We start from the raw sequence: 24015 nt of genomic DNA on the forward strand, positions 1-24015 counted from the left end.
CACCCACTGCAGGGCAAAGGCCTCTTACATGTCTCCATGTCTCTCATTTGATTCTGACTACCTTTAGTCTTACCCGTAAGTTCCTTTTTTTTTCACTGAATGAAGTTGCCAGTCACATGCGTATGGCCGATTCCCCTTTCCTTTCATGGACATTCTGCAGACGTGCTCCTTTCACCTTTTGCACTTGTTTTGAACAAACCATGCGCAATTTCGCAACGATCAATTTCGACACTGCGCTTGTACAGACTGCGTGACCATCATGCCCCGCCAAAGTTGTGCTCATACTGCTTGCAGGTCTGCATGTACTGCGTGCCCGTGTACTGTGTGATGGCAGTGGACGCTATAAAGAACCCCAGGTGGTCGAAATCATCCGGAGCCCTCTACTACGGCGTCCCTGATGGCCTGAGTCGCTTTGGGACATTAATCCTATAAAGCCATAATCCTTTATGCTGAAGCATACTAACTTACACACGCTTCTGAACAGGAATGTTTGCAAATATTTTGCAACAATACAGCTTTAATCTTTATTGCTTCTGGTCCCAGCTGCTACTTTCTGTGTTTGTGCATCAAGCAAATAGGAACATTTTCAGTGCGGCTTCCTTTCAACTTTGTGTTGCTCTTCATTGCACCCTGCGTTATTGGCTTGCGTAGACAACAGGGCTCCATCCCTGAAGCTGGACGGTGCCCGAAGCAGTTCTCGCTATCAGACTCGGCGACAATTTCATTCCGCAACACTGACTAACGGAGTTCACGTTATCGGTGTATGCGACTGTTCTCGTAAGCAGCCGCATGGCAAACGTAAATTTTTTTTTTGACATATCTGCGCTTACACACTTAACATGGTGACTGATGACAGAGCATTGATGGGTGACCTTGAAGTTTCAAGTGCTTTTTAGAAGTTTCCACTCAGCAGTTGGACCTTGACTATAGTCGGATACAACCTAAGTCTGGAGTGAAGCTCCGCCCATATTAAGGACCGCCGTACTGGATTCCTTCAAGACAAAAAGTTGTCCGCTGTTGTTAAAACTTTTCTTGTTGCCTGAACAAGAAGCTAATGACAAGAAAAAATAAACTCTAGCCTCATGACAGCTGCATTAAAGCCAAGAACTAAAGAGCTAATTTCACTCACTCTTGTGATTGGCAAGCGAAGGAATACAGGACGCCGCAGACTGTAACCCACTGTGAACAATGTAACTGCTGTTTTTTTTTAAGTTGTGTCCTTCTATAAAAGCCAATCTGAATATTATTCTTGACATACACTGGTAAGCAGGTCTTCATGACTTGAGAAACTGAAATTCATTCCGCGTAAATTTTATTCCTCTTGTTACTGCCCTCCAGCTGTCCGGATTTGCGTTGTTGGTTTGCCTGAACAGAATTATTCCCTCATTAGTTTCAATAATACGTCACTGTACTATTCGCACGCTCGTCAATATAACTTTAGTCTCAACTTTAATCCTGTTGCAGTGTTCATGAGTTCAGGTCCTCAGATAAGCGCTGCTATTCCTCCACCGAGTGGCTTAGCAAACAGTATGTTACTGGCACGGTTTCCAGTAACCCTTATGCAAGACTTTTTTTCCGTTCAACCCTGAATATGCGTCTTGTTGACGTGCAATGGAAAACAGCCGAGATATTCTGTAACCTTCCTTAACGCGTATTCCACCCGTGTCTTCTATTGGGGATGACTAGCGACCGTGCAGTCTACAGAAATTTTAATGCCAAAGCTTTTATTGGCCCATCAGTGGCGTTCGTCCGACGAGAGAGATCCACAGCCAATCCAACACTATCCACAAAGTAACACATACATTGGCTAAACTGACTAAGCAGTCCTTTCTTGGTAAAAAAAAAGAATAAAAGAACATTTTAAAAACTACTAAAGAAAAAGAACCAAAAGAAAAATATACGCGACAAAAATGAACAATAAGTAATAACAAATATGCACCTTTGCACTAAGGGCTCCCCAGCCGCTCCCATATTGGTTCCTGGACTGTCCTGAGCACATCGCGAAGTGGCAGTGGAACCGGTTTCTAACAGTCCAGAGAGGAGGCACTTTGGCAACTCCCTCGCCCAATGGATAGGTATGCCAAGGTAACGACATAAAAGAAACAAAAATTGCGGGCAGGAAGAGAGGACAGGGAAAAGCTTACGCATTTCCGCTCTTAAGCAGGCGTAATAGCCATCTTCTAATTTATTCTCGCCTCAACATATGCGCCACCACTGCACCTAAATTGCCCTCACTTTTTGTGAGCAGCGAATGCCAATTGGCATCGAGCAGTGTGCATTAATGCACACTGCTCGTTTGCTCTTTCCAATCGCAGTCTTAATCGCAAGCTTTAGACAAAAGTGTAGCATGGTGTTCATAAAACACTTACTGCTTTCAGCCTCTGGCTTGGACTCTGCAGCCCGACTAGCACAGGAAGGAAGAGACACCAGTGGCCAAACCTCCGAAGGACGTTGACACATCCAAGGCGCCGAGCACCCTGCGGAGATCAGTCATACTTACGTGCATGAACAGCTCTACGTTGTCGCTAACCACTCTGCCATTTAGTCAGCAGCCAACACCACGGTTCTGGGCATGAACTTTGTGCATGCTGAGATGAGAGGATGCATTTAGTTTCTGTCACTGTCAGAACGTGTGTTTGGGTTAGTTGGTTTTCCATGTCGTACAAAAGTTGGCGCAAAGAACAGGACGACGGAAGACGCAACTTCCGTCACCAGTGTGGTGTCTTCCGTCCACCATTAGCTACACAGCTGAATTCGGAGTATGAGGAAGCCTCTAAAGGATGGTATTTTATTGCACCGAACAAATTTTTACGGTGTTCCTTTGATATACCAGGAGTTTCAGGGAAGACTTCAATGTCGAAAACAGTTTTTTTCGAGCTACAACTATGGTTTTCAGCATGGTACTATTACTTTTGTAGGCAGACGAAAGAAAACCGGTGAATCGCCTTAAGTAGTAAGCCTGCTAACCATTTTTGAATAAGTAGCTAATTTCTAATAATTCACTCTTGGAGTTAGGCACCTTGTTGCAATTAGATCTTGAAACTAGGACAAACCACCTAGGCAAAAATAGTTTCACAAGGACAAAAGAGACGAGGAGACAACGGACAGGCGCCTGTCTGTTGTCACCCCGCCTCTTTTGTCCTTGGAGTAATTTGCGCCTAGGCGGTTTTGTTCCAAATTTCAAGATGGAAAACTGACTAGCCCGTCAACAAGCCTTACTATGCAATTAGATATTTGTCGCCGATCTTTAAACTTGGCTTATCGAAGATAAAACCTTATGGTGTACCATGCGTACCAAAGGTACACAATGGTGGCTTGTTCTTTGACCTTGACGGTCGACCTTTGACTTTCACCTTAGATGGTTTTCGCCGAGTCGTCAACGTAGGGCGCATATACAAAACGCCGCGTAGCCGGGCTTGCCTCATTAAGCATGGAAGAAGAGTCGGGACCGTCTGTCTGTCTATGCCACAGCTGTCGCTCGACCTCTGGGTATAGCCGTGGTTAAACCCTGCCTAGCTTTTTAATGCAGACATGCATTCCTGGCCTCGAGCTTGCTCTTTTCGTGTACATGTCCGGCAACTCCCCTTTGGGGTTGTCTTTGGGGCTTGATGGATGGGCATTCGTTCGTTGCTGCGATGCTCGTACTTAACTTGACGTCACACTATGCCCATGCTCTCAGAGAACGAAACCGAAACTGACTTCGTTAAATGGTGTGGTAGTTAAGTCGTGCTTCGAAATTCCACCGTTCTGGACCACGAGCTACCTATTGAAGTAAAGATCTCAAAACATAAATATGTGTCTACACACCTTTAACAGGGCTAAGCGATAGCATTCCTTGGTGGTGTGCCTGGGTTGCGCCAGAAGGGACGGAGGTTCGATTGCACCACTTGACAAACCAGTTTTTCTTTAAAGCGATATTGCCTGGCGGTGACGTCACGACCGTTGACCAACCAAGATCTTCCTGTCACAACACCGACATTCGCCTGGTTTTCAGCCGAACTACAGTCTTATAGCCATGGAGTTAAAAGGGGGCTAGTCGGTTAGCCGGACAGCAGAGTAGATTGACCCCCCCCCCCCCCGCACAGTCCTGCAGCGTGAATGGGAGCAACCTTTGAATATACCCTGCCTCTTCTCTTCCTTACCGTTCTTTTCAAAAACTTTTGTTCCCTCTGTTTCTCTGAATTGGGTGCTGGCCGGCATGATTCTCTAGGCCGCGACCATCGTGATCAAATGTACCACAGACACTGCCGATAATAAGATTTCGAAAATCTGTAAACTTACAGACCGGGGGGTCGAGGACAGCGGTTCCGGAGCAACGGAATCCATCCCGTCGATTGAGAAAAAGCGGAGATTGTGATCGTGAGTGGAGGCGGGCCCCGGCGCAGAATGACCGCTGCGGAAGAACGAAAGCGAATAAAATTAAAAGGAAATCTTAATACATCTATCTGCGCATAATCTAATGCATAACACTAATACATAATACACGCCTCGTCCGGAGGCATGGTTGGCTTGCATAAATTTGCCTCTTCTCGGGGGCATATTGTAAACGTTGGCCAGCTTTTGCCACATGCCACACGGAACACGTGTACTCCCCTGAACGGGCCACCTGAAGAAGGCGATGCCTCGAAGACGATGACGCCCTGAAAGCAATGCCTTCTTTGTAGAGCATGAGTCGCCGCGGTGGCTCGGTTGTTATGGGGCTCGACTGCTGACGGGAAAGACGCGGGTTCGATCCCTGTAGGGAAGCTCGCTTTCCGGTGGGGGCAAAATGCAAGATGACCGTGCGATGTCAATGCACATAAAGAACTCGAGGCAGTTATATTTATCTCTGGAGTGGGAAGAGAGTTGTTGGAAGGGTCGGTGAGCTGTGCTTCAGAGACTTTTTGTAAGGTGTCATCTGGAAGAATGAGCAGGAGTGTCGCTCATTATTAAAACATATTTGACTTTCTGAGACGATAACAAGTTTGACAGAAACAATGCATCTTTATTGTTTCATTTTGTCTATACATGGAAAGAAAAATGATTAATGTTAAAAGATCAGAAGGAGACAGCGTGGGTGAGGGAACATCGCGAGATAAAGACATCCTAGTTGAAATCAAGAGGAAGAACGGGGCTTGGCACATAATGCAAAGGCGAGATTAGTGCTGGTCCTTCAGGGTAACGGAGTGGACTCCAAGAGAAAGCGTAGCAGGGGGCGGCAGAAAGATAGGTGGGTGGATGAGATTATGAAGTCTGCGTGGTACGGGGCAGCAACCGGCGAATGACAGGGTTAATAATTCGACAGACATGAGAGAAGCTTTTGCCCTGCAAGGGCCTAATCAGGCAGATGGTGGTGATGGTAATGTCGGTATCACGTGCCTGTAAGCTTGTATTATGTATATATTTTTATTTTTTTGACACATTTTAAAGTCAACGTCGCTTTTTTGTACAGTGCATTCTATGCTCATTACTTGATACGCTGCTTGCTATGGCATACTGAGGCCAAGCAATGTTGGTTGTATGTAGGTTGTATGGGGTTTAACGTCCCAAAGCGACTAAGGCTATGAGAGACGCCGTAGTCGAGGGCTCCGGAAATTTCGACCACCTGGGGTTCTTTAACGTGCACTGACATCGCACAGTACACGGTCCTCTAGAATTTATCCTCCAAAGAAATTCAACCACCGCGGCCGGGATCGAACCCGCGTCTTTCGGGTCAGCAGCCGAGCACTATAACCGCTGAGCCACCGCGGCGGATTGAGGCCAAGCAATGGAAAAATTGTCCATTATATTAGACAACAGATACGCAGGCAGCCGAGGAACGAGGTTCAATGCCGTTGAAACCTAATTCTCAGCTATTTTAAAAAACTATGCTGCTGTCTAGTCAGTGCACCCAATTTGGCATTGCTTTATTTCTCTAGAAAGGCTGTTATAAACATGGGATTTAGTTAGAGCATATACAGTGGCGGTCACAATAAAGCAGTCCGAATCACTCACAACTTACAGAGGTCGTAAAGTGCTGAGCCCACATTAGCGCTATTAACAACGGAACCAGGACACGCACACCCAATTCTGGACAAAATCATTTTTAAACAAGAAACCTTCTATGAACGCATTTTTTTTTTGATTCAATGAAGCATTTGACTTTAACAATCAATATATCCGCACACAACCCGACAGCAGTATTGCATTTTTTTGTGCACTATCGTCTTTGCCCTCGCGAAAGCATTCGCCATTGTTTTTTTATGGCAGCGTTAACTGTTCGATGTGATCGGCGGTGAAACCCTTTAAAAGAAAAAAAATATTGCTACGTATCAGAAGAATGGCTAATGACGAAAGAGTGTATGAGTCGTGTGAGACTCTCCTCCCTCATTCCGTTTCTTCTGCTAGTGACCCTCTTGAGGATTCGCATGGCGTTAGCTGTCTTGTGCTTTAATTTAGTGATCGTTTCGCCGTTGACGCCGTTGGCCTCGATTATCATGCCGAGGACCCTAATTGTGTGTACTATAGGGATGGTTGCTCCGTCTCTCGTACGTAGTCTGATCTCTTCGTACTCGCGCTTTGTCGTTGCCGCATTGCGACCACTCCCGGGTGGTCTGCCCCTCTGCGTGGGGCGGTAGAGTAGGAGTTCCGACTTTTTCGGCGAACATCGTAAGCCCGTACCCTCTAGGTATTCCTCTATTGTCTCGATTGCTAGTTGCAGTGCCGTTTCGATGTGACCGTCGCTGCCTTTGTGCACCCAAAGGGTTATATCGTCGGCGTATATTGTGTGCCGGACGTCTTTCAGTTCTTGTAGCTTTTCTGCTAGGCCGATCATGACCAGGTTGAAGAGCGTGGGCGAGATGACGGAGCCTTGCGGGGTGCCGGGGAGGCGCAGCGCACTTCACAACTGGAAAGATTAACGGGAACGACAGCAGGCCGCCAGATCATGGAAAGTCTCGGCATCCGTTACCACGTACAACAAGGCCAGAAAGTCGCCATTCCAAACGCGATCAGACAAACGCTAAGAGTCGACCCGATTCCACGAAACGTCCACCCGGAACACAACCGGGGAAGAAGAGTGGCCAGGGCCAGAGCTCTCCTGCACAGCCACGGAGACGATACGGGGACAAGGTTCGTTGACGCCGCGGAATACGCAGAACGCTCGCGATTCGCGGTTGCGGTCGTCGATTCGTGCGGCAAAACGCGCATAACGTCAAGTGTAGCGTGCGAACGCGCAGAAGAGGCGGAGGAAGCGGCGGTGGCACTCGCCCTCACGGATCCGACGTGCACCGTGGTTCTCTGCGACTCGCGTCAGACGGTTAGAAACTTCGCCAAAGGATGGATCTCACAGGGAGCGGCCCGAGTCCTGAGGAACCGACAAGTCCAGCAGGAGGTAGAATTCCAAACCAGAATTCAATGGTTCCCGGCGCACATGGGAGAAGTATCGAGGACGTATCTCAACCGCAACGAGACGGCACACGCCAAGGCGCGCGAGCTCGCGAACCGCGCCGGCGACCGTCGTCCGTGGAATAGCACCAAAGACTGCTTGACCAGCTACAACGAAATTACCAAGGCCCTCTGCCTGGCCCGCCGAACCTTCCCTCCGCCCAGCGACAAGCTGGACAGGGCGCACGCGGTGGCCCTCAGACAACTGCAGACGCTCACGTACCCCAACCCGGAACTATACCACAGGCTTTACCCCGGTACATACCCGACAAATATATGCAAGGTCTGCCACGCCTATGTAGCCAGTTTAACTCACATGCTCTGGGACTGTAACAAAAACCTTCACGGTGCGAATTCCGGAACCCTCCCGCCGCGGTTGGCCGCTGCCTTGCGCAGCCCCAGCCTCGGGGACCAACTCTGGGCCGTCCAGCAGGCCCGCGAGGCGACGGCGAGGCAGCGCCTCGACGTCCCCACGTGGAAGACCTAAGGCCCCGTCGGCGAAAGCTCTGCAGGACTATGAATAAAGTTGTTACCAACCAACCAAAATCAGAAGAATGGAGCATTAACTGAAATGTCTCCCTAACAGTGTCTTGCAATTTCCAAATTTTCAAAATTTTTTCTCGGGGAATGCTGGACAAATATAACCACACTTCTGGGAGGACATCGGGCTCTGATGTTTCATTAAGTTCGAATTGGAGCTAAAAAAGAAGGCGCCAACGTCACCAGCGGTGCGCTGCAGGTGCACAACTACAAGAGCGCAAAGCCATCAGCAATGCTCCTTGTGTTGAGTTTTGTAGCGAAAGCTACATTGGCCATGAACTTGCGATTTCGCTGTGGCGGTGCTCCGAGGAGGCACAGAGACCGACCTTGAGCCGTTGCCTAGCAACCGCCGCAGCTGGCGGACGCCGCGCGCTCGCCACGCCATCTGGCATGACGTCACACCGTGGGCCTCGCCGCGGAGCCACCGCCGCCGTTTGGTATGACGTCACACCGCTTGCCTCGTCGTCGCGCTCGCTTTCGCTACGTGTATCGAGGCATAACCGAGGTAAGCCACTGCCCATTTTTCTTGCGGGCCCCTTACGTGCTCAGGCTCTTGGGATTCCTGTGCTGGAATGGACCCACATGACGGCTGCACTCAAGGCATACTGGACACCCGACTCCGTTGTCTTGATACAGGGTCTTCACTGTGGCTGGAACATCGGAACAAAGCGATGCATTGGTATAAGGAAAACATTATTGACATCCAAAAGAACAATCGAATGAGTAAATTTCCTACTAGTATATCCTCAGTGAAGGGTACCGATATAGTCAGATACAACTTTAATCCGCAGTGAAGCTCCGCCCACATTCACCCTCCGCGCACAGAATTCCTCCACGACGAAAAAGAAGTCCACTGCATAAATTTTCCTTGTTTTCTAAACACGAAGCTTAAGAGAAAAAAAAATATTAGCAGCGTGTGCTGTGCGATGTCCGTGTAAAGCTCTCCAGGAGGTAGAAATTCTCTCCGATACGGCACCTCTTTCTTCCTTTCTTAGCTCACTCCCTCCTTTATTCCTTCCCTTACGACATAGTTCAGGTGTCCGCCGAAATGTGATAGAAATACTGCGCCATTTCCTTTCCTTAAGAACCAATTTTCTATTTTCATTTGGACACAACTGCATTCCCATAGATTCTTGCTTGTCTTGAACGATTTCCAGAGTGACAGCACAGGTGTAGACGGGTAAGAGGAGCAGGCACACGCAGAGAACACACACTGCTGAAGAAACGGTGCATTAATCTCACGCGTGATACATAATGCGCCATTAAAAAATACCTCGAAGAAACTCTTTCGATGGTGCATCTGATATTAGCGTACTGCTGATGCTCCTTAAATGTACCAGTGCAGTTCACACACGCGGTAGATTACTGCAACTGCACCGCCGAAATCTTTTCGTAGTGTTTCTCTGCTATTTGTGCTCCGATTAGGTCTATGAGATCGAGTTATACGTTCAAATCTATGTGAAAATCGATGTTCCTCTTAGCGCTTCGCCATTCCATTCCTATACACTGACAAGCTGCGGCGAATCTGACGCTGAAGCAATCAAATCCCGTTACGCTCGCCACTCCTTCCGAGCTCATTCATCAGCTAGCGCCCATCACAAAGTTAACAAAGGTTCCTAATACGCAGCCCAGAACGACGCACTTAAAACACACCCCCTTGCACATGCATCACGGAAGTCTCGGTGCCACTAGCGCCAGAGGCAGCCTAGTCCCAGTCAGAGAAGCAGGTTTTTGCGGCTGCTTCTCTTGACGACGCCGCATCCAAAACGCCGGTGCTCCCTGCGAAGACTATGGATGCCCACGTCACTAGCTGCACGCAACATCAAACAGGCAGAGGCTACCCGCGGGCCCTCCAAAGTAAGGAGCAAGTTTCGATGTCTGGGGCGCTGCAACGGCGAGGCCAGAAATTTCTTACCCAAAACAATAAACAACCTAGTTTTTTCGTAAGGTCTGAGGCTCTTCCGTAGTCCATTCTGTACGAAAAGATTCGCTTGCATATTTTTAGAATATTTTTCCTCTTTTACGATGGACCCACATGACGACTGCACTTTGAGACAATACTGGCACCGGACTCCGTTGTCTTGACACAGGGTCTTCGCTGTCGCTGGTGCTTCTGAATAAAGCGATGCATCGGTATAAGGAAAATATTATTGACATCCAAAAGAACAATCGAATGAGCAAACTTTCTACTAAGTTTGGTTTGTTTTGGTTTGTGGGGTTTAACGTCCCAAAGCGATTCAGGCTATGAGGGATGCCGTAGTGGAGGGCTACGGAAATTTCGACCACCTGGGGTTCTTTAACGTGCACTGACATCGCGCAGTACACGGGCCTCTAGAATTTCTCCTCCAAAGAAATTCCAGCTGCCGCGGCCGGGATCGAACCCGCGTCTTTAGGGTAAGCAGCCGAGCACCATAACCACTGAGCCACCGCGGCGGCACTTTCTACTTTCTACTGAGTGAAGTGCACAGCTACAGGTCGGATACAACTTAAAGTGGCCCAGAAACACAATCTTAGTTAACTGTTTTGCCTGCTGATTGCATACGGTGAGTTATAATGGTGCTATTAGCGTCGGTAATGATGCGTATATTCCGTTTTATAATATTTTAATGTCCTCCCAAAAACAACTTCATGGCTCTCATGGTGTCGCCACACAGTGGCCGGTTTTTAGCAGCAGATATGACATCACCTGGCGAGAGATTGTTGACTCGACCAACAGTAAATATACTGCAAATTGTGTGAATAAATATAGACACATTTTGTCACCTGTCTGCGTTTTATATTAGATAAAAAAAAACAACTTGTTTGTCTTAGATAAAAGCCCTACAAGGCAAGTAAAATAAAAATACACTACCAGGGGCGCTCTGGCATGGAAACGATGCTGCCCGTCTCAGAAAGAACGAGTTACAGAGAGCAGGTAACCATGGAGTACAAACTTCCGCGACGTGCTCTGGCTGGCTGTTTTGATTGGTTGCGCCAGGTGCCATCATTGGGAGAGCGAAATAGGAGTGGGAAGCCCCGCCAAAATCGAGCTGAGGGCAGCGTTTTGTTTGCTTGGATTTTCAAATTTCTTCACTGAATAATTCCCGTTCCTGCGCATCGATTTTTGTAATTCTTTTTAAGTCAGCATCTGTGTGACATAAAGAACCCACCTGAAGTATAGCCGGTATCCCCCTAAGCAGTGTTTCGCAGCCCCTTTAAGTCTTCAGTGAAGCTCCGCCCACATTCAGCCTCCGCGCACAGAATTCCTCCGCGACGAAAAAGTAGTCCACTGTATAAACTTTTCTTGTTTTCTAAACAAGATGCTTATCAAAACAAAAAAAATTACGAGCTCTAGAAGTTTGATACGTGGATTGTTTGATATAGCCAAACATCAAAATAGCTGATTTCGTTTACCGTTGCGGTTAACCAGCGGAGCAATACAGGATGCCGTGGATCGCGGCCCATTGTTAGGAGCTGCTGTTAAGTTGCATTCTACTAAAGAGCAGGCTCTTAGACATCTCCTTAAGCAATGAGGTCAGACTTTACCCAACTTTCAAAAGTAGGCTTTTTGAGTTATAATGGCGCTTTTTTCGGCATAACATTGTCACGGGTTTAGCACATCAGAATACAGCTCAGACGTGGTAACTAGCAGATTTATTAACTGATATTGATTAGTTAGCTTTTTAACTTTTATCGTTAGCCTGCCTAATTTATGAGAGACGTGTAGCCCACCGTAAGCAATATCCATATCAGTTTTTAGAATTTCTCCAATGCAGTTACGCTCTGCGCTGTGATCCAACAAACTTTGGCCATTTCGACGAGTTGCGTGCACTGGAGACGTTGTTTTGCCTGCAAGCTTCTCGAAATGGCGTGTATCTTAGCGCGATGTAGGCAAAATTTGTTGGGTCACAGCGCCGAAGGTAAGCGCGTTTTCTAAATTCTAAAAACTCTTAGGGATAATACTTACGGGGGGCTACACACCTCTCAATAATTAAGGAGTTAATAGCGATTGTTAGAAAGTTGACAATTCAATATTAGTAACCAGCCCGCCAGTTAGCACGCTAGTTAGCTGATAGCTGTTTTCACAGACGGTAATGTGCACCTACCACGAACTGCAAATAAGACCACATTAGACGATTAATAGAAGGCGCTCGTCTTCCTAGCCGGAGTAACCCGGTTCGAACCCGACCCTGGTGGCCGCGTTTCGATAGAGGGGGAACCGAAAAGGCACCTGTGTGCTGTGCGACATGTGGTCGAAATTATTTCCGCTACAGAACCTCTTTCTTCCTTTCTTCTCTCATTCCCGCCTTTATTCCTTACCTTAAGGCATGTTTGTTCAGGTGTCCGCCGAAATGGGATTCAAATACAACGCTATTTCCTTTCCTCAAGAAACAATTTTCAATTTCCGTTTGGAGAAAACTGCATTCCCACAGACGCGTGTCTTGAGCGAATTCCACAGTGGAGCAGTGACGTAGACGGGTGAGAGGAACAGACACAGGCAGAGAACACACAGCGCTGAAGAAGCAGCGCATTATTCTAATGCGCGATTAAAAAATTTCTCGAAGAAACTCTTTCGGTGGTGTGTCTGATATTTGTGTGCTGCTGATGCTGCTTAAAGCTGCGCTGAACAGCAATCTGAACTCATGTTTTTACCGCCGGAACTCGATCTACGCGTTCCGAGCGTTCTTAGAAACTTCCAATTAGCCCTGTGCGGCCGGTTTCTCTAATTCAAATCCGATTAAACTTCCCGGCTTCGGCCTCTTTCTTTACTTCCCCGCAGACGGTGGGAGGAGTCGACCAACCTTTCAACCAGTCCCGTGGCGGCTTTCTGCTCTGCCATCGGCGGAGTGGCACGTAGTGATCGGCGAAAGCAACGAGTCCACGCGTATATTTATATTCGTGGGCCTAATTTGCAGCTATGTAGTCTCTGACTAGACCTCTTTATTCACGGACTCCTAAAAAACAAAATAAATTTAATTAGCAGTACCAGTGCAGTTGGAACGCGTGCTCGAATACCACCACTGCACAAACGAAATCTTTCTGTACTGTTGCTCTGCTATATCTGCTCCGATTAGGTCTGTGAGATCCAGTTATACGGTACAATCTATGTTAATATAGACGTTGGTCTTAGTGCTTCGCTGTGCCATTCTCATACACTGACAAGATGGTCGCTGCGCCGAATCGGCGCTGAAACAATTTAATCCCGTCATATTTAACCCATCTTCCGAGCCTATTCATCAGCTAGCACCCATCGTAAACTTGACAGATATTCCTAATACGCAGCCCAGAACGACGCCCTTAGCACACTTACTGTTTTGCAGCATGAAGCGCAATAAAAGATCCACAGCGATTACCGCCAGAGGCGGCCTAGTCATATGCAGAGAAGCCGGTTTCCAGGCTGCTTCTCTTGACGACGCCGCATCCAAAACTCCGGTGCTCCCTGCGATGACCATGGATACGCACGTCACTAGCTGCACGCAACGCCAAACAGGCAGAAGGTATACCCGCGGTGCTTCCAAAGTCAGGAGCAAGTTTCGATGTATAGGGTGCAGCAACGGCGAGGGCAGAAATTTCTTCCCCAAAACAATAAACAGCCACGTTTCGTCGTAAGCTTTGAGCCTGTTCCATACTCCATTCTGTGAAAGCATCAGTCAAGCGAGAATGGCCAGCGTGTTTAAGCGAAACCATACCCAGCAATTCTAAACGATGCTACATGATGGACTATTATCATAAGGAACTCATTTAGATGGCGGCGACTATTTGAGGGTTCTACGACCCAAAAAAGAATCTGCGTTCGACTTGCACACGCGCACATGTAGCGGGGAAGCCATCGCACTCGGCAATTTTCCTCTGCTCCTTTCCTGCCGCAAGCTTACTCTAGTGCCACATTGTTATAACTTCAGTTTAATCATAGCCCACAAACTGCGGGCAACAACTTCAGCCAGCGAAAGAACGCTACACGCCCTTCATGGAGCACATTGGCGAAGGTATGGCCAGCAGTTGCCGCTTAATTTTCACATATGGCAACACACGACTGCTCAAAAGAGACCAGACGAATAACATATGAACAACATGCTTCTGAGTGTAAATAATAAAGCAGCGGTGCATCTATTTTTGTTTCCTCAAGAATCAGAAATTTGGCGCCACGAGCGAGTCCGCTTTCCCAAGAATCACTAAGCTCGCGTACTATGCTGGAGGCTTCCGAAAAGAAAACACGGAAAATGAATTTTATCTCACTAAGCAAATAAAAAAAACTTTTTGAGCTACCACCGTCCACGGTGTGCACGCAAGCACCACAAAGCAGCCAACACCGCGCAGCAGACGACGCGAGGCATGCCCTTGCGACGTCAGAGACCAGCGGTTGCCAGGCCAGCTAGCAGTTCGCGAAAGGAACGAAAAAATGCATTGTAAAAATATCTAGCGTACAGAATTAACTGAAACCTCGGGGATTTATAATTTGACGTGTCGGTAGTCAAATGCAATAACCAGGATATGCGCGAAAATGGGCTGCCGTGACCCCTTAAAAAGAAGTATTTTGCCGCATATCAAAAGAATGGACCTTCAATATTTCCGTAAAAGTATCGCACACTTTTCCAATTTTCATAATTTTTGTCCGGAATTGCTGGACATCACCTAAGTAGAGTGCTCTGCAAACTGCTTTAACACGAGCAATACAAAACAGCTAATAATAAGACCCTCAAGCACCCCTACGAAACGATAAAGCACATCCTTGGAAGTATTCCTTGAGAAAATGACGGCACTTGGTTAAGCCAACTCTGCTTGTTTAAAGGCCGTTGTACGATCGTTTTTCGGGCGGATCCGCCAGCGAGCGAACCGCTCGCTTTCGGCCTCCGCTCGGGCGTGGGGCGGAATGGTGTTGTACACTCTTAGAAAAAAAGGTAGTGAAAACGTAGTAACGGCTGCTGTTACAACCTTTTTTTAACCCCTACTACCTATGTACTATGTTGCTACGACCTTGTTACTACTGGAAAGAAAATTAAGTAGTAACACGGTAGTAACTTCTGCTGTTACTACGTTTTTTTGGCAGTTACTACACTTGTACTACCTCATTATAACCCTGGTAGTATCCATTACTACCTTGATCTGGAAATGGATGATCGGAATATGCACATGTACGTATACTAACATTCCCGGTGACATTGCTACTCAATGCCCCATGTTTTTATATAATGAAAAGGGTTTCCTAATTGGCAGCAAATCTAACAAAATTGCCAGTGCAGTTTTTTGTTTTCAATACAATATACGCAGCGCGTATGTGTTCCACTCTTTAGTTTGATTTCTTAATTGCACTTTTTCACCAACCCCAAGCTATTGTGCCTGACTTGTGCTCATTTTTCCTTCCGGTTTACTACAAGATGCACAAAAATGGGCGTTGAGTTTCTGACGTCATGTTCATGCACTCCTTGTGACACATTAGAAAGTCACCACGAAGTCAGGTATTAATGTCTTTCGACAATAAAAACTCAGCAGAGACTCTTTTTCGTTAACACAGAAGATTTCCTTATGTCATTGGCCATCAGCCACTGAAAGGTCCTTCTCAACAACATTGTTGTCCCGTGCGAGAATGTAGATGCTGCTGCTACATTTACACGCAATGAAAAGAACAAGAAACAACTGTGGCTGCACATATCATGGCACATAAGTTGACAAGTTAACGTCTGGTGGCGTGGCGTAGTGGTTAGCGTGGTAGGATAGAAAGCATAGAAACAGGATAGAAACAACTTGAACATAGAAAGTCAAAGGTCCGCGGTTCGAATCCTCCTGAAGGCAGGGATTTTTTTTTCTTTTTTGTTTTTGCTCTAGTTTTTTTTTGCTCTTATTTTGCACAATTACTATCTTTTATATGCATACGATTCTAATGTCAAAAGTCATTAGATTATTTCTTAAGGTGTTTTCTCTCGAGAGGTAGTAAATGTTACTACCTCGCAGTTACTACGTACAGTTACTGAGAGGTAGTAAACGTTACTACCTTGCAGTTACTACGTACAGTTACTACCTAGGTAGTCATATATGTGACAGTCGTTACTACCCTAAAATGTAGTAACCTCAACTACCTTTTTTTTTAGAGTGTACGATCATTTTTGCTGCTGACGGACGAGACGGATGGTTCGAACGTTCCGATTGGCGCTCCCGGCAGTGCCGCCCGCCTAATCGCCTGCAGCGGTACAGGCATGTGTTTGTAGCGAAACACGCAGATATCTTGCGGTAGAAATTACCCATATTAAATGCGGCGTATTCAAGACAATATCCGTTGCGTCAACGTTTCTTTTGCTGCGGGATTTTCGTCAAAGGTAGACTCGTGGTCGGCTGTGATTCGGGCTGAAACGGCACAAATCTCGGTTCAGACGACCCTGACGGCCGCGAAACAATTCGCGACAAAACTTTGCAAGATCGAAGGCAAGTCTGCTCATCTGAAGCGATGCCGTCGGAAACGATACGTGTTTGGATCATTTCTATTCAAGAGATTGAAAAACGCGTCACATCGCGTCCCCGTTCGACGATACGTTCTCACAACGGACCGTGATTTCCGGCCCCAAAATAACAGAATGCTGCCTGCTCTGAAAGTTACGCTGCCCTGACGATTTCGCTGCGACGACGCGGTTCTTACTGCGAATTCTCGATCGGGCCACACTGCAGTACAGACTGCTAACAACCGTCCGTAATTACTATCGGCATAATCCCACTTTTTAAAATAGTTACGATTGCATACTTAAAATTTTGTCAGTTATTCAAAATAGCACACTTCAGTGTTTTTGCATTGCTGACAGAGAAAAAAAAATAATTGCACTTGCAGCCTTTCCCAAGCAATTTGCACAGTCACTGTAATATGTAAACGGTCTTCTCTTTGGCTCCCTATACTGTTACTGCAAAAGACATGCTTACCTATTCAATATATAAGGTGCGGGCGTGCGTGTGGGGGTATGTGTTAATTGTGCATGCGTTTAACATTCACAACTTAGCACAACACTGCTGTCAAACACAAATGCTAATGGACATGAGAAGTTATGTTTCCAGCTAACTGGAACACGTAAAATCAGTTGTAATTAAAGCAGTTATGCATTTCACAGAACAGTGAAAATGCAACAATAATGATTTATTTTTGTCATGTTTTTCACGCCATTATTAAAGCCAACATAGAAATAGCACTCTGTGGCTGCAAAGGGGCTTAGACGTGCATCACTGGGCTAAAAGGGCATGGCTTTGTTCTGCACAGTGACAGCGGGCCATCAAGTTGTGGTTTAGCATTTCTTCCCGAGCTCATATTGCAGTTGCACAAGACAGAATGCAGTGTTGAAAACAACTATTGGAAGTTCTGCTGAAGGCCATGTCATTGTTGCCATGTACAAAACAAGCTGGAATATACTCTGTGCAACTCCAAAGCATTCTCAAATGTCGCTGTGAATGCAAAGCAAAGTTGGTGCCTTCGTATTGCATAGAAGTCTGTGCACGCCATTCTCATTAATATAAATATAATATGATGTCGGAGCCAGTAAACGGAATTACAGGTTCAGTAAATGCAAGAACCAATTTGGAGGGCTTACATGGCCACGGCTCCCGGCTTAGGCTGAGAAAGAATACTTGTATAGTCAGGGGAACAAGGTACGATGGCCATATTATCTGGTTATCTCGAGCAAACACTAACACCTCAAGTAGAATTTGTAAAATTGGGTTTTGCAGTAAGGGAGCTATGATGTAGTATAAAATGAAATTACAAATAAGCCGTTTAAGTATGTGACAGGTATATATGCATATGTTCTCTGATACAGCCTTAAAGCAATGTCTAAAGTTATTTTCACTGATCAGTAAAATGTAGAATGGCTGAATGTAACGATGACCACTTCCCAAGGTAGCAAGCAAAAGTGAACATTGCTAACTGTTAAGTGATGTTCATACCACTTAACATATGCTGAATTATAGAGTGCTATTAGTGGCTGACTATCAACATGTTCAGCAAAATATACCTATATCGCTGCCAGTCTGCTTTCAAAAAAAGAAATTAACTAAGGCATTGACAGGCAACAGAAATTTGGGAAATAGCAATATGAAGTTAGGCCGAAGAATGCCGAAGAAAAACAGAAAAGCAGTGATGGCTTTTGTCGTTTCTTGCATCTCTATACTGCAACTTGAAGTTGACGGCTTTTGTGTTTAAGATGAACCAGCAGTCCTGTAAACACTATCCTGAATATATAAAAGTCACATGCATATGTATGCATTTGCAGCATTCTCACTGAGCCATGTTATGAAGTCGATGTCTTGCTTAGCTGAAGATACGATAAGAGAGAAGCGCCAAGGAAAGACTGACACAGATAGGCACAGTAATGCATGCTTAGCTTTTCAGTGCACGAGTTTAGCTGGCTAGACCTGGCTTGTGCAGTGTGCAAGTTAGCCTAAATGCAACTGTAAAGCGTCCGACAAAACTGTTGTGTAAATCTGCCCCAATATTACTTGAAATAGATTGTGAGGATAGTTCTTACACATAAGATAGCTTTGTATTGGTTTCCTGAGCTGAGCAAGTGGCTAAGCACTTTATTACAATAACTTATGTTAACATTTATTATACCTGAACAGTACTAATTTATACTAATAAGAAGTAATTAACCATTAGCATTCAAGTACAGCCATACCGCTACAAAGGAAAACTTTGTAGGTTTTCTTTGTAGCCTTATGGCTTCACTTGAGTGGATGCTAATGAGTAATTACTCCTTTATCACAAATCTTCACCTTGGGGGATTTACCTAATTCAGTGGATGAACATCATCATTTACTGCATGGATTTCTGCAGTGACTAGCTCAAAGGACAAGAGGTTAGTAAGCCCTGTGAGTTGGAAGGCCATTCCAGCCTTTTGTGGCAAAAACAAAAATGAATCTTGAAATGCAGTGGCATGCGCTAACTGAGGCACAACACTGCTTGTGCGACTAGTGCAGAAGGAACCATGACTAAGAACAGATTAGTTGGTTATGCGACAATAAACAGTTTTAAAAAATCTGCAGTTTCTGCACGACATGCAGAAATTTGAAGATTCCCTTTTAGTGCTGTTACACTGGAGCTTCAAAAATAGTCTGAGAGAATAAAACAAGTGCCTCAGGTCTGAACTCATTCCAGGATTCTAGTTAAGTTAGATTTTGTGGCATGTGCCATTCGAATACACAAGCTGATGCCACAAAAGGGATTTGAACGCAAGCAACTTGGAAGACGGCGATACTAAGGTCACGTCGAGTGTAGATATCATGGGTTGTGGGTGGGTGTACGAGGATTATTAGGTATTTGAACCAGTATACAGTGAATATACCTTTATCGGAAGGCCTTATAAGTTGGCAAAATGTAATGCTGACAATAAAAAAACAATATTAGTGCATTCTTAGTAACATTAGCAAAGGGGCCAACGCAGGGCATGCTAATTGTTGGTTTGGAGAACTGAAATGCTGGTATTAAGGCGGAAGCCTTAAATGTCTCATCATTGTAAGCAGCAGTTGTCGACAGAAAATGTCACGCTTTTCAATTGGTGGAAACGGTCGTGACGTCACAGTGCGCGAATTTCAAACGGGGCCAATTGTACTTTGGCTAGTAACCATGCAACCAATTGAAGGGATCGTATAGTGATGCTCCAAGTAAGTGGGACTGAGCTTAGTTAATTGCTTAATTATCCAATTAGCCTAACTAGCTTTACTAGTCAGGCCATATAAATAAATAAAACCGATTAAGAAATTGGTGGAGCTCAGGAATCGAACCCCGGTCTTCGGCGTGAGAGACGAGCATGCTATCCACTCCGCCATGCCAACTCGATGGTTTGGAATGAACAAAGGCGCGTCTAGTGAATACGTTGTCTTCACTCACTCTCATCCTCCTCCATTCCCTTCCGGCGAGGTTTGGGTGTCCACCGACAAATGAGGGACAGGTACATTTCCTTTCCTCAAAATCCAATTTACCGACGAGTGAGGCGTAGAACCGAATGGGCGATGGCGTTCTATGGACTCCTTGGCAGCGTTGCAAGACGCTGTCGCGTTCCACTCTTAGGGGCGAAGCTTAACATCAACCACACATCAGTGACCACACTTTAGGTCAAAAAAGTGCCCCCCTGAATTTGTGAGACAGTTACTCCGTAATTTCCTTTCCTCAAAAAGCGTTGCGTTCAAAGGGCAAGGCATCGCGCCGAACGGGTGGTGGCGTTCCGTGGACTCCCTGGCAGCGCTACAACGCGCTGTCGCGTTCCACTCCTAAAGCCGAAGCTTAAGCGTAATTAATTAGCAGTTAATTAGTATTCAGGCATTAATTCGTAATTAACTATTAATTAGTGTTTTGTCATCACTTAGTAATTAGTACTCAATTATATGTGACGCCACCAGTGCCACAGAAACAGCGAAGGTGGTGCGGAAAACGCTTCCGCCTCTACCCACTTTAGACAGTCAAAGTGCCCCCTGAATTTTTTATTGCAATATGGCAGACCCCATATGGCTGTCAGTGAAGGCATGTGACAAAACACTGAAGGGACGGTAATAATGCAAGTAATAAAAAAGCTGAGTCCCAAAGGAGTGCCTTGGCGGACGTCTGAGATTGCAGGAAAAGGCAAGATACATAAGAATTGGCAAGGGAAATCTGCGGAAGGCTGGCTGTTTAAGCTTGGATCCAGTTTAAAACTTTTCTCGTGCTTTAAAAAGTTAAAGCACGAGAAAACCAGCCTCACATAAATAGGGGAATCGCAGGCTTTTTCAAAGCAAAGAACAAAAGCATCATAGGGGGATGTTGTAGTCAAGGTGCATGTCGTGAAGAGCAAGGAAAAGTTGGCTATTGCAGAAATGTCTTCTAAAAGCTTGCCGATTTGAATCAAACAACTTAATGGGCCAAAACAATCTAGCAGGGTCAAGAGTATGAAATGTGTTTGGTGATTTGCAGCACATGCCAATAACACAAATAGGGCCATGGGTGCTGGGTGATGAAGGGTTAAAAACAGAGGGGCCAGGCTATAATAAGGCAGGAAGCTATCTGTACAGCATGCACTAGATATGCCTATACAACCTGCTTCTTTTCCCGTTGTTACTTTCTGTAAATTTCACAGAACTTGATCATAGCATACTGTGGGGTGCACCGGGGGCAAGTTGGCATGTCGAAACTTTGCTAAAGGACGACGACAGAGCAAGAATTGCTACCCTGTGCAGTGATGTTGTTACCATCGTCTTTGTTCCTAGCGTAGCTTTACCAGCTCCAGAGGGCTTATTTTGCAGTCTGCAAGTAGTCATGTCTGTAGCAAGCAGTCACAGGCAAATGAAGGTGGTAGCAGACAGACATATGCAAGTGCATCGACGAGATCTTCTCAAAGCTTCGAGAATGTCTTGTTAAACAAACTGCTGCGGCTGACCCAGGAAGCGCCGCTGAACAACCGCTTAACACCAATAAAGCCGATTTCGCGAGCAGCTCTGCAACAATAGTATTGCGAACACATCTAGTTTCACACCACTGATCTCCGGATCGAAAAGGACCATGAGCAAAATCAACAACAGACACTGTCATTGCCTATGAGGTGCTTCAAGACCACTGTATTTTTCTGATTGCAGTGGAAACCAACATCCCACTTAAACTGTATACAGCCAAGCATTTGTCAATATTGGCTTAACACTGCTAAGCAAAAAGAGAAAAAAAGCAATGGCAAAGGTTTTCTCAATATTTTTTTCTTCTTTTTTATCAAGACTCGTTATGCTCAACTTGCTCTGCGGACAGTTTTGATTGCATAAGCTGCTGCCACACTTTTCTTTTCTGCACTACATGAATTGAAATGCTCATGAAAAACAGACTTATGAGTTGGCACATATTAGAGATTTGTGTCAATCAGTCGTGATTTAAAAGCGGCAATGATTCTTGTTTGTAATCGTATAATACCATGTTGTTACGACCTAAACCGAAATGGCTAGAGGAAGTGTTCAGTCACCCATTCATCACGCCGATATGTTTATTGCAGGCAAATGTGCGCACAGCCGGCAGGAAATAAAAAGAAATGACGCTCCCGAAGATAAATTTGCACTGCACTGATGTTTTCACACAGGTTACACAGTTTCTCCGGCGAGTCGTAACCCGAGCACCCATCATCACAAAACGTACTGAATGGAGCACCAAAGCGCAGAAGGATGGCGACATCGCTGTTGTCGCCGCAAACAGTCCTACGGCCGTGCAGCCAAGCTCGCGTCGCGTCACGTCGCACACACGGCAATTCTCAAGCACAGTGCCAACACGAATCGCGAACAAAATGGTAACGAATGCGTAGCCAGCAACAACGCCGTGTGCACGCTTCGGTCGCGATCACTGCAACCATCGCAACGAATGCGACTAGCTGCACAACGCCACGTTCATTTCAGCATTCGGAAAGCACGGCGTGTGTAGTGAGCTCTCGAAGATGCACATTTCACTCCTTGACGTAAAAGCACTCGCTTCGATCGCAATCACTTTCACTACGCGGACACTAGTCACTGTGCTAGGCAACTCATGCACGCACAGAAGTTCACCGTGAGCAGCTTTTGCTCGCCGGTGTGCGTGATGATCCTCGCAGGAATTAGGAACGCTTGCAGCAACCACAAACAGCTCCATATAAACACTTCGTGACACCGCCAACACGTAGGTCTTGCGTCTGTTTGAAGAGGCGCTCTGTCAACTACATCAGCGTCGATTTCAACTCGGGAAACTGTCGCTGCTCGCCGCTGCTGCACGCGGAGAAGTTCGCAGTCGCTCTGAACACTCGTAATATCAACATGTGGTCAATATAGTATGCCTCGCGGCATAGGTGCCATCTCTACAGAAACGACCTATGCCTCGCTCCCCAGTTCAGTCGACGGACGGCCATCTTGCCCCGGCAGGAGCGGATGCCTACGTCACGTAAAAAGCAGCCAATCGCTGCAATTCGGTCGCCGGGCGGTTCGCTCGTCCGCCCCAAAGTTGAAATTCACCAACTTCCCTTTCGCCTGCCGAACGGGGCGAATGCCTATTGTCTGGTCGTTCGGTCCGCCAGTCCGCCTGCCTGGCGGATCCGCTTAAAAGCGATCGTACAACGGCCTTAAGCGGCCGAAGCCGCGCTCGCCGAAGCGAGAACCTGTCAGTGCGCATTACAGCATGCAGTGCCGCCTTTATAAGTGCCTGCAGCGTGAGGGACAAGTGGCCTCCTGTCTTCTCCCCCAAACCGGGTAATGCAGCGCCGCCCCGCGCCTACGACGCCGAACTACCCTCCAACGAACAGTACTTGTAGAAATTTGCGCTTTTCTTTTCGGCGAAAATATTTTCACAAGTAACGAAGAAATGTCAGCATTAATAATATTTATGAATAATACTACAAAAGAAGGGGGCAATTTGCCTCTCTAAAGCGCTGCAAGGCGAGAGCGTTTCCTGGCGCACAGTGTTTTTATTTACTTTTTATTTTTCAGATCGTTTTTATTTTTTGCTCCTTTTCTTATTTTTATTTTTGCTTATTTTCTTATTATTTTGGATTTTTCATCTTCTTGACTTTATTCCTTTTCGTTTATTTATGAAACCCATGCATTCACTTGAAGCGCCTTTATTCGTGCTCGAACCTTGAGCCTTCGTGGCAGAGTGGTAGCGCCTCCGCTTCAAATGCCAAAGGCCCTGGTTCGATTCCCACCCTCGACGCAGTTTCTTTTTAAGCAGTGACGCGGAAAGGCGGACAAATCTGCCGGCACGGCTGCCGACGCGTCTGCTAACGACAGTATGAGGCATAAAAGGCTTTCGCTTTATAAGGTTAGGGAAAAGGGCGGAGCCGTCCAGCACCTGTCGCTCCCGGGCATGCGGCGATGATACGCCTTAGACGGAGTAGTTGAAATCTCCACGGGCACAGAAGTGCACGTATCCGCAAACACTCTAAGAGCGGACAAAAAACGTGTGTGATGGTCTCTCCGACTACCCGCCTGCCACTGGAATGGTGGAAAATATTCGTCCAATGGCCCTGAGAGCAGCATATAGTACACGAGTTCCACGAGTCGGCGTCGCCGGCTTCCCGGCAGGACGCTACGGACAAGGTTCCGCGGTTATTTCACAGCAGATGTGTGTGTGTTCTTCCTCACAAGCAGTATTAAGGC

At 46.4% G+C, this 24015-nt stretch overlaps 1 protein-coding gene across 7 annotated transcripts in view; it reads right to left on the bottom strand.

The window, feature by feature from the left end:
* Window positions 1-24015, bottom strand: part of LOC149347898 (uncharacterized) — a 483015-nt gene that overhangs the window by 448941 nt on the left and 10059 nt on the right. For 2 of the 7 annotated variants that reach the window (XM_089587621.1, XM_089587622.1), the window contains exons 2-5: window positions 13235-13363; window positions 8486-8594; window positions 4282-4393; window positions 2370-2477 (exon numbers count right to left, since the gene is read on the bottom strand). The exons of 1 other annotated variant lie outside the window; for it this stretch is intronic. In XM_089587621.1, coding sequence (XP_089443747.1) covers window positions 2370-2477; window positions 4282-4393; window positions 8486-8594; window positions 13235-13298 — 393 coding nt within the window. In that variant the 5' untranslated portion in view covers window positions 13299-13363. Of the gene's footprint in view, window positions 1-2369; window positions 2478-4281; window positions 4394-8485; window positions 8595-9597; window positions 9720-13234; window positions 13364-24015 lie in introns of those variants that run through there. 4 more of the 7 variants (XM_089587624.1, XM_089587623.1, XM_089587631.1 and 1 more) reach the window with 4 other exon arrangements.

This window comes from Amblyomma mixtum, chromosome 4 (genome assembly GCF_055824585.1).
Source record: "Amblyomma mixtum isolate Tamu chromosome 4, ASM5582458v1, whole genome shotgun sequence".
Lineage (NCBI taxonomy): Eukaryota > Metazoa > Arthropoda > Arachnida > Ixodida > Ixodidae > Amblyomma > Amblyomma mixtum.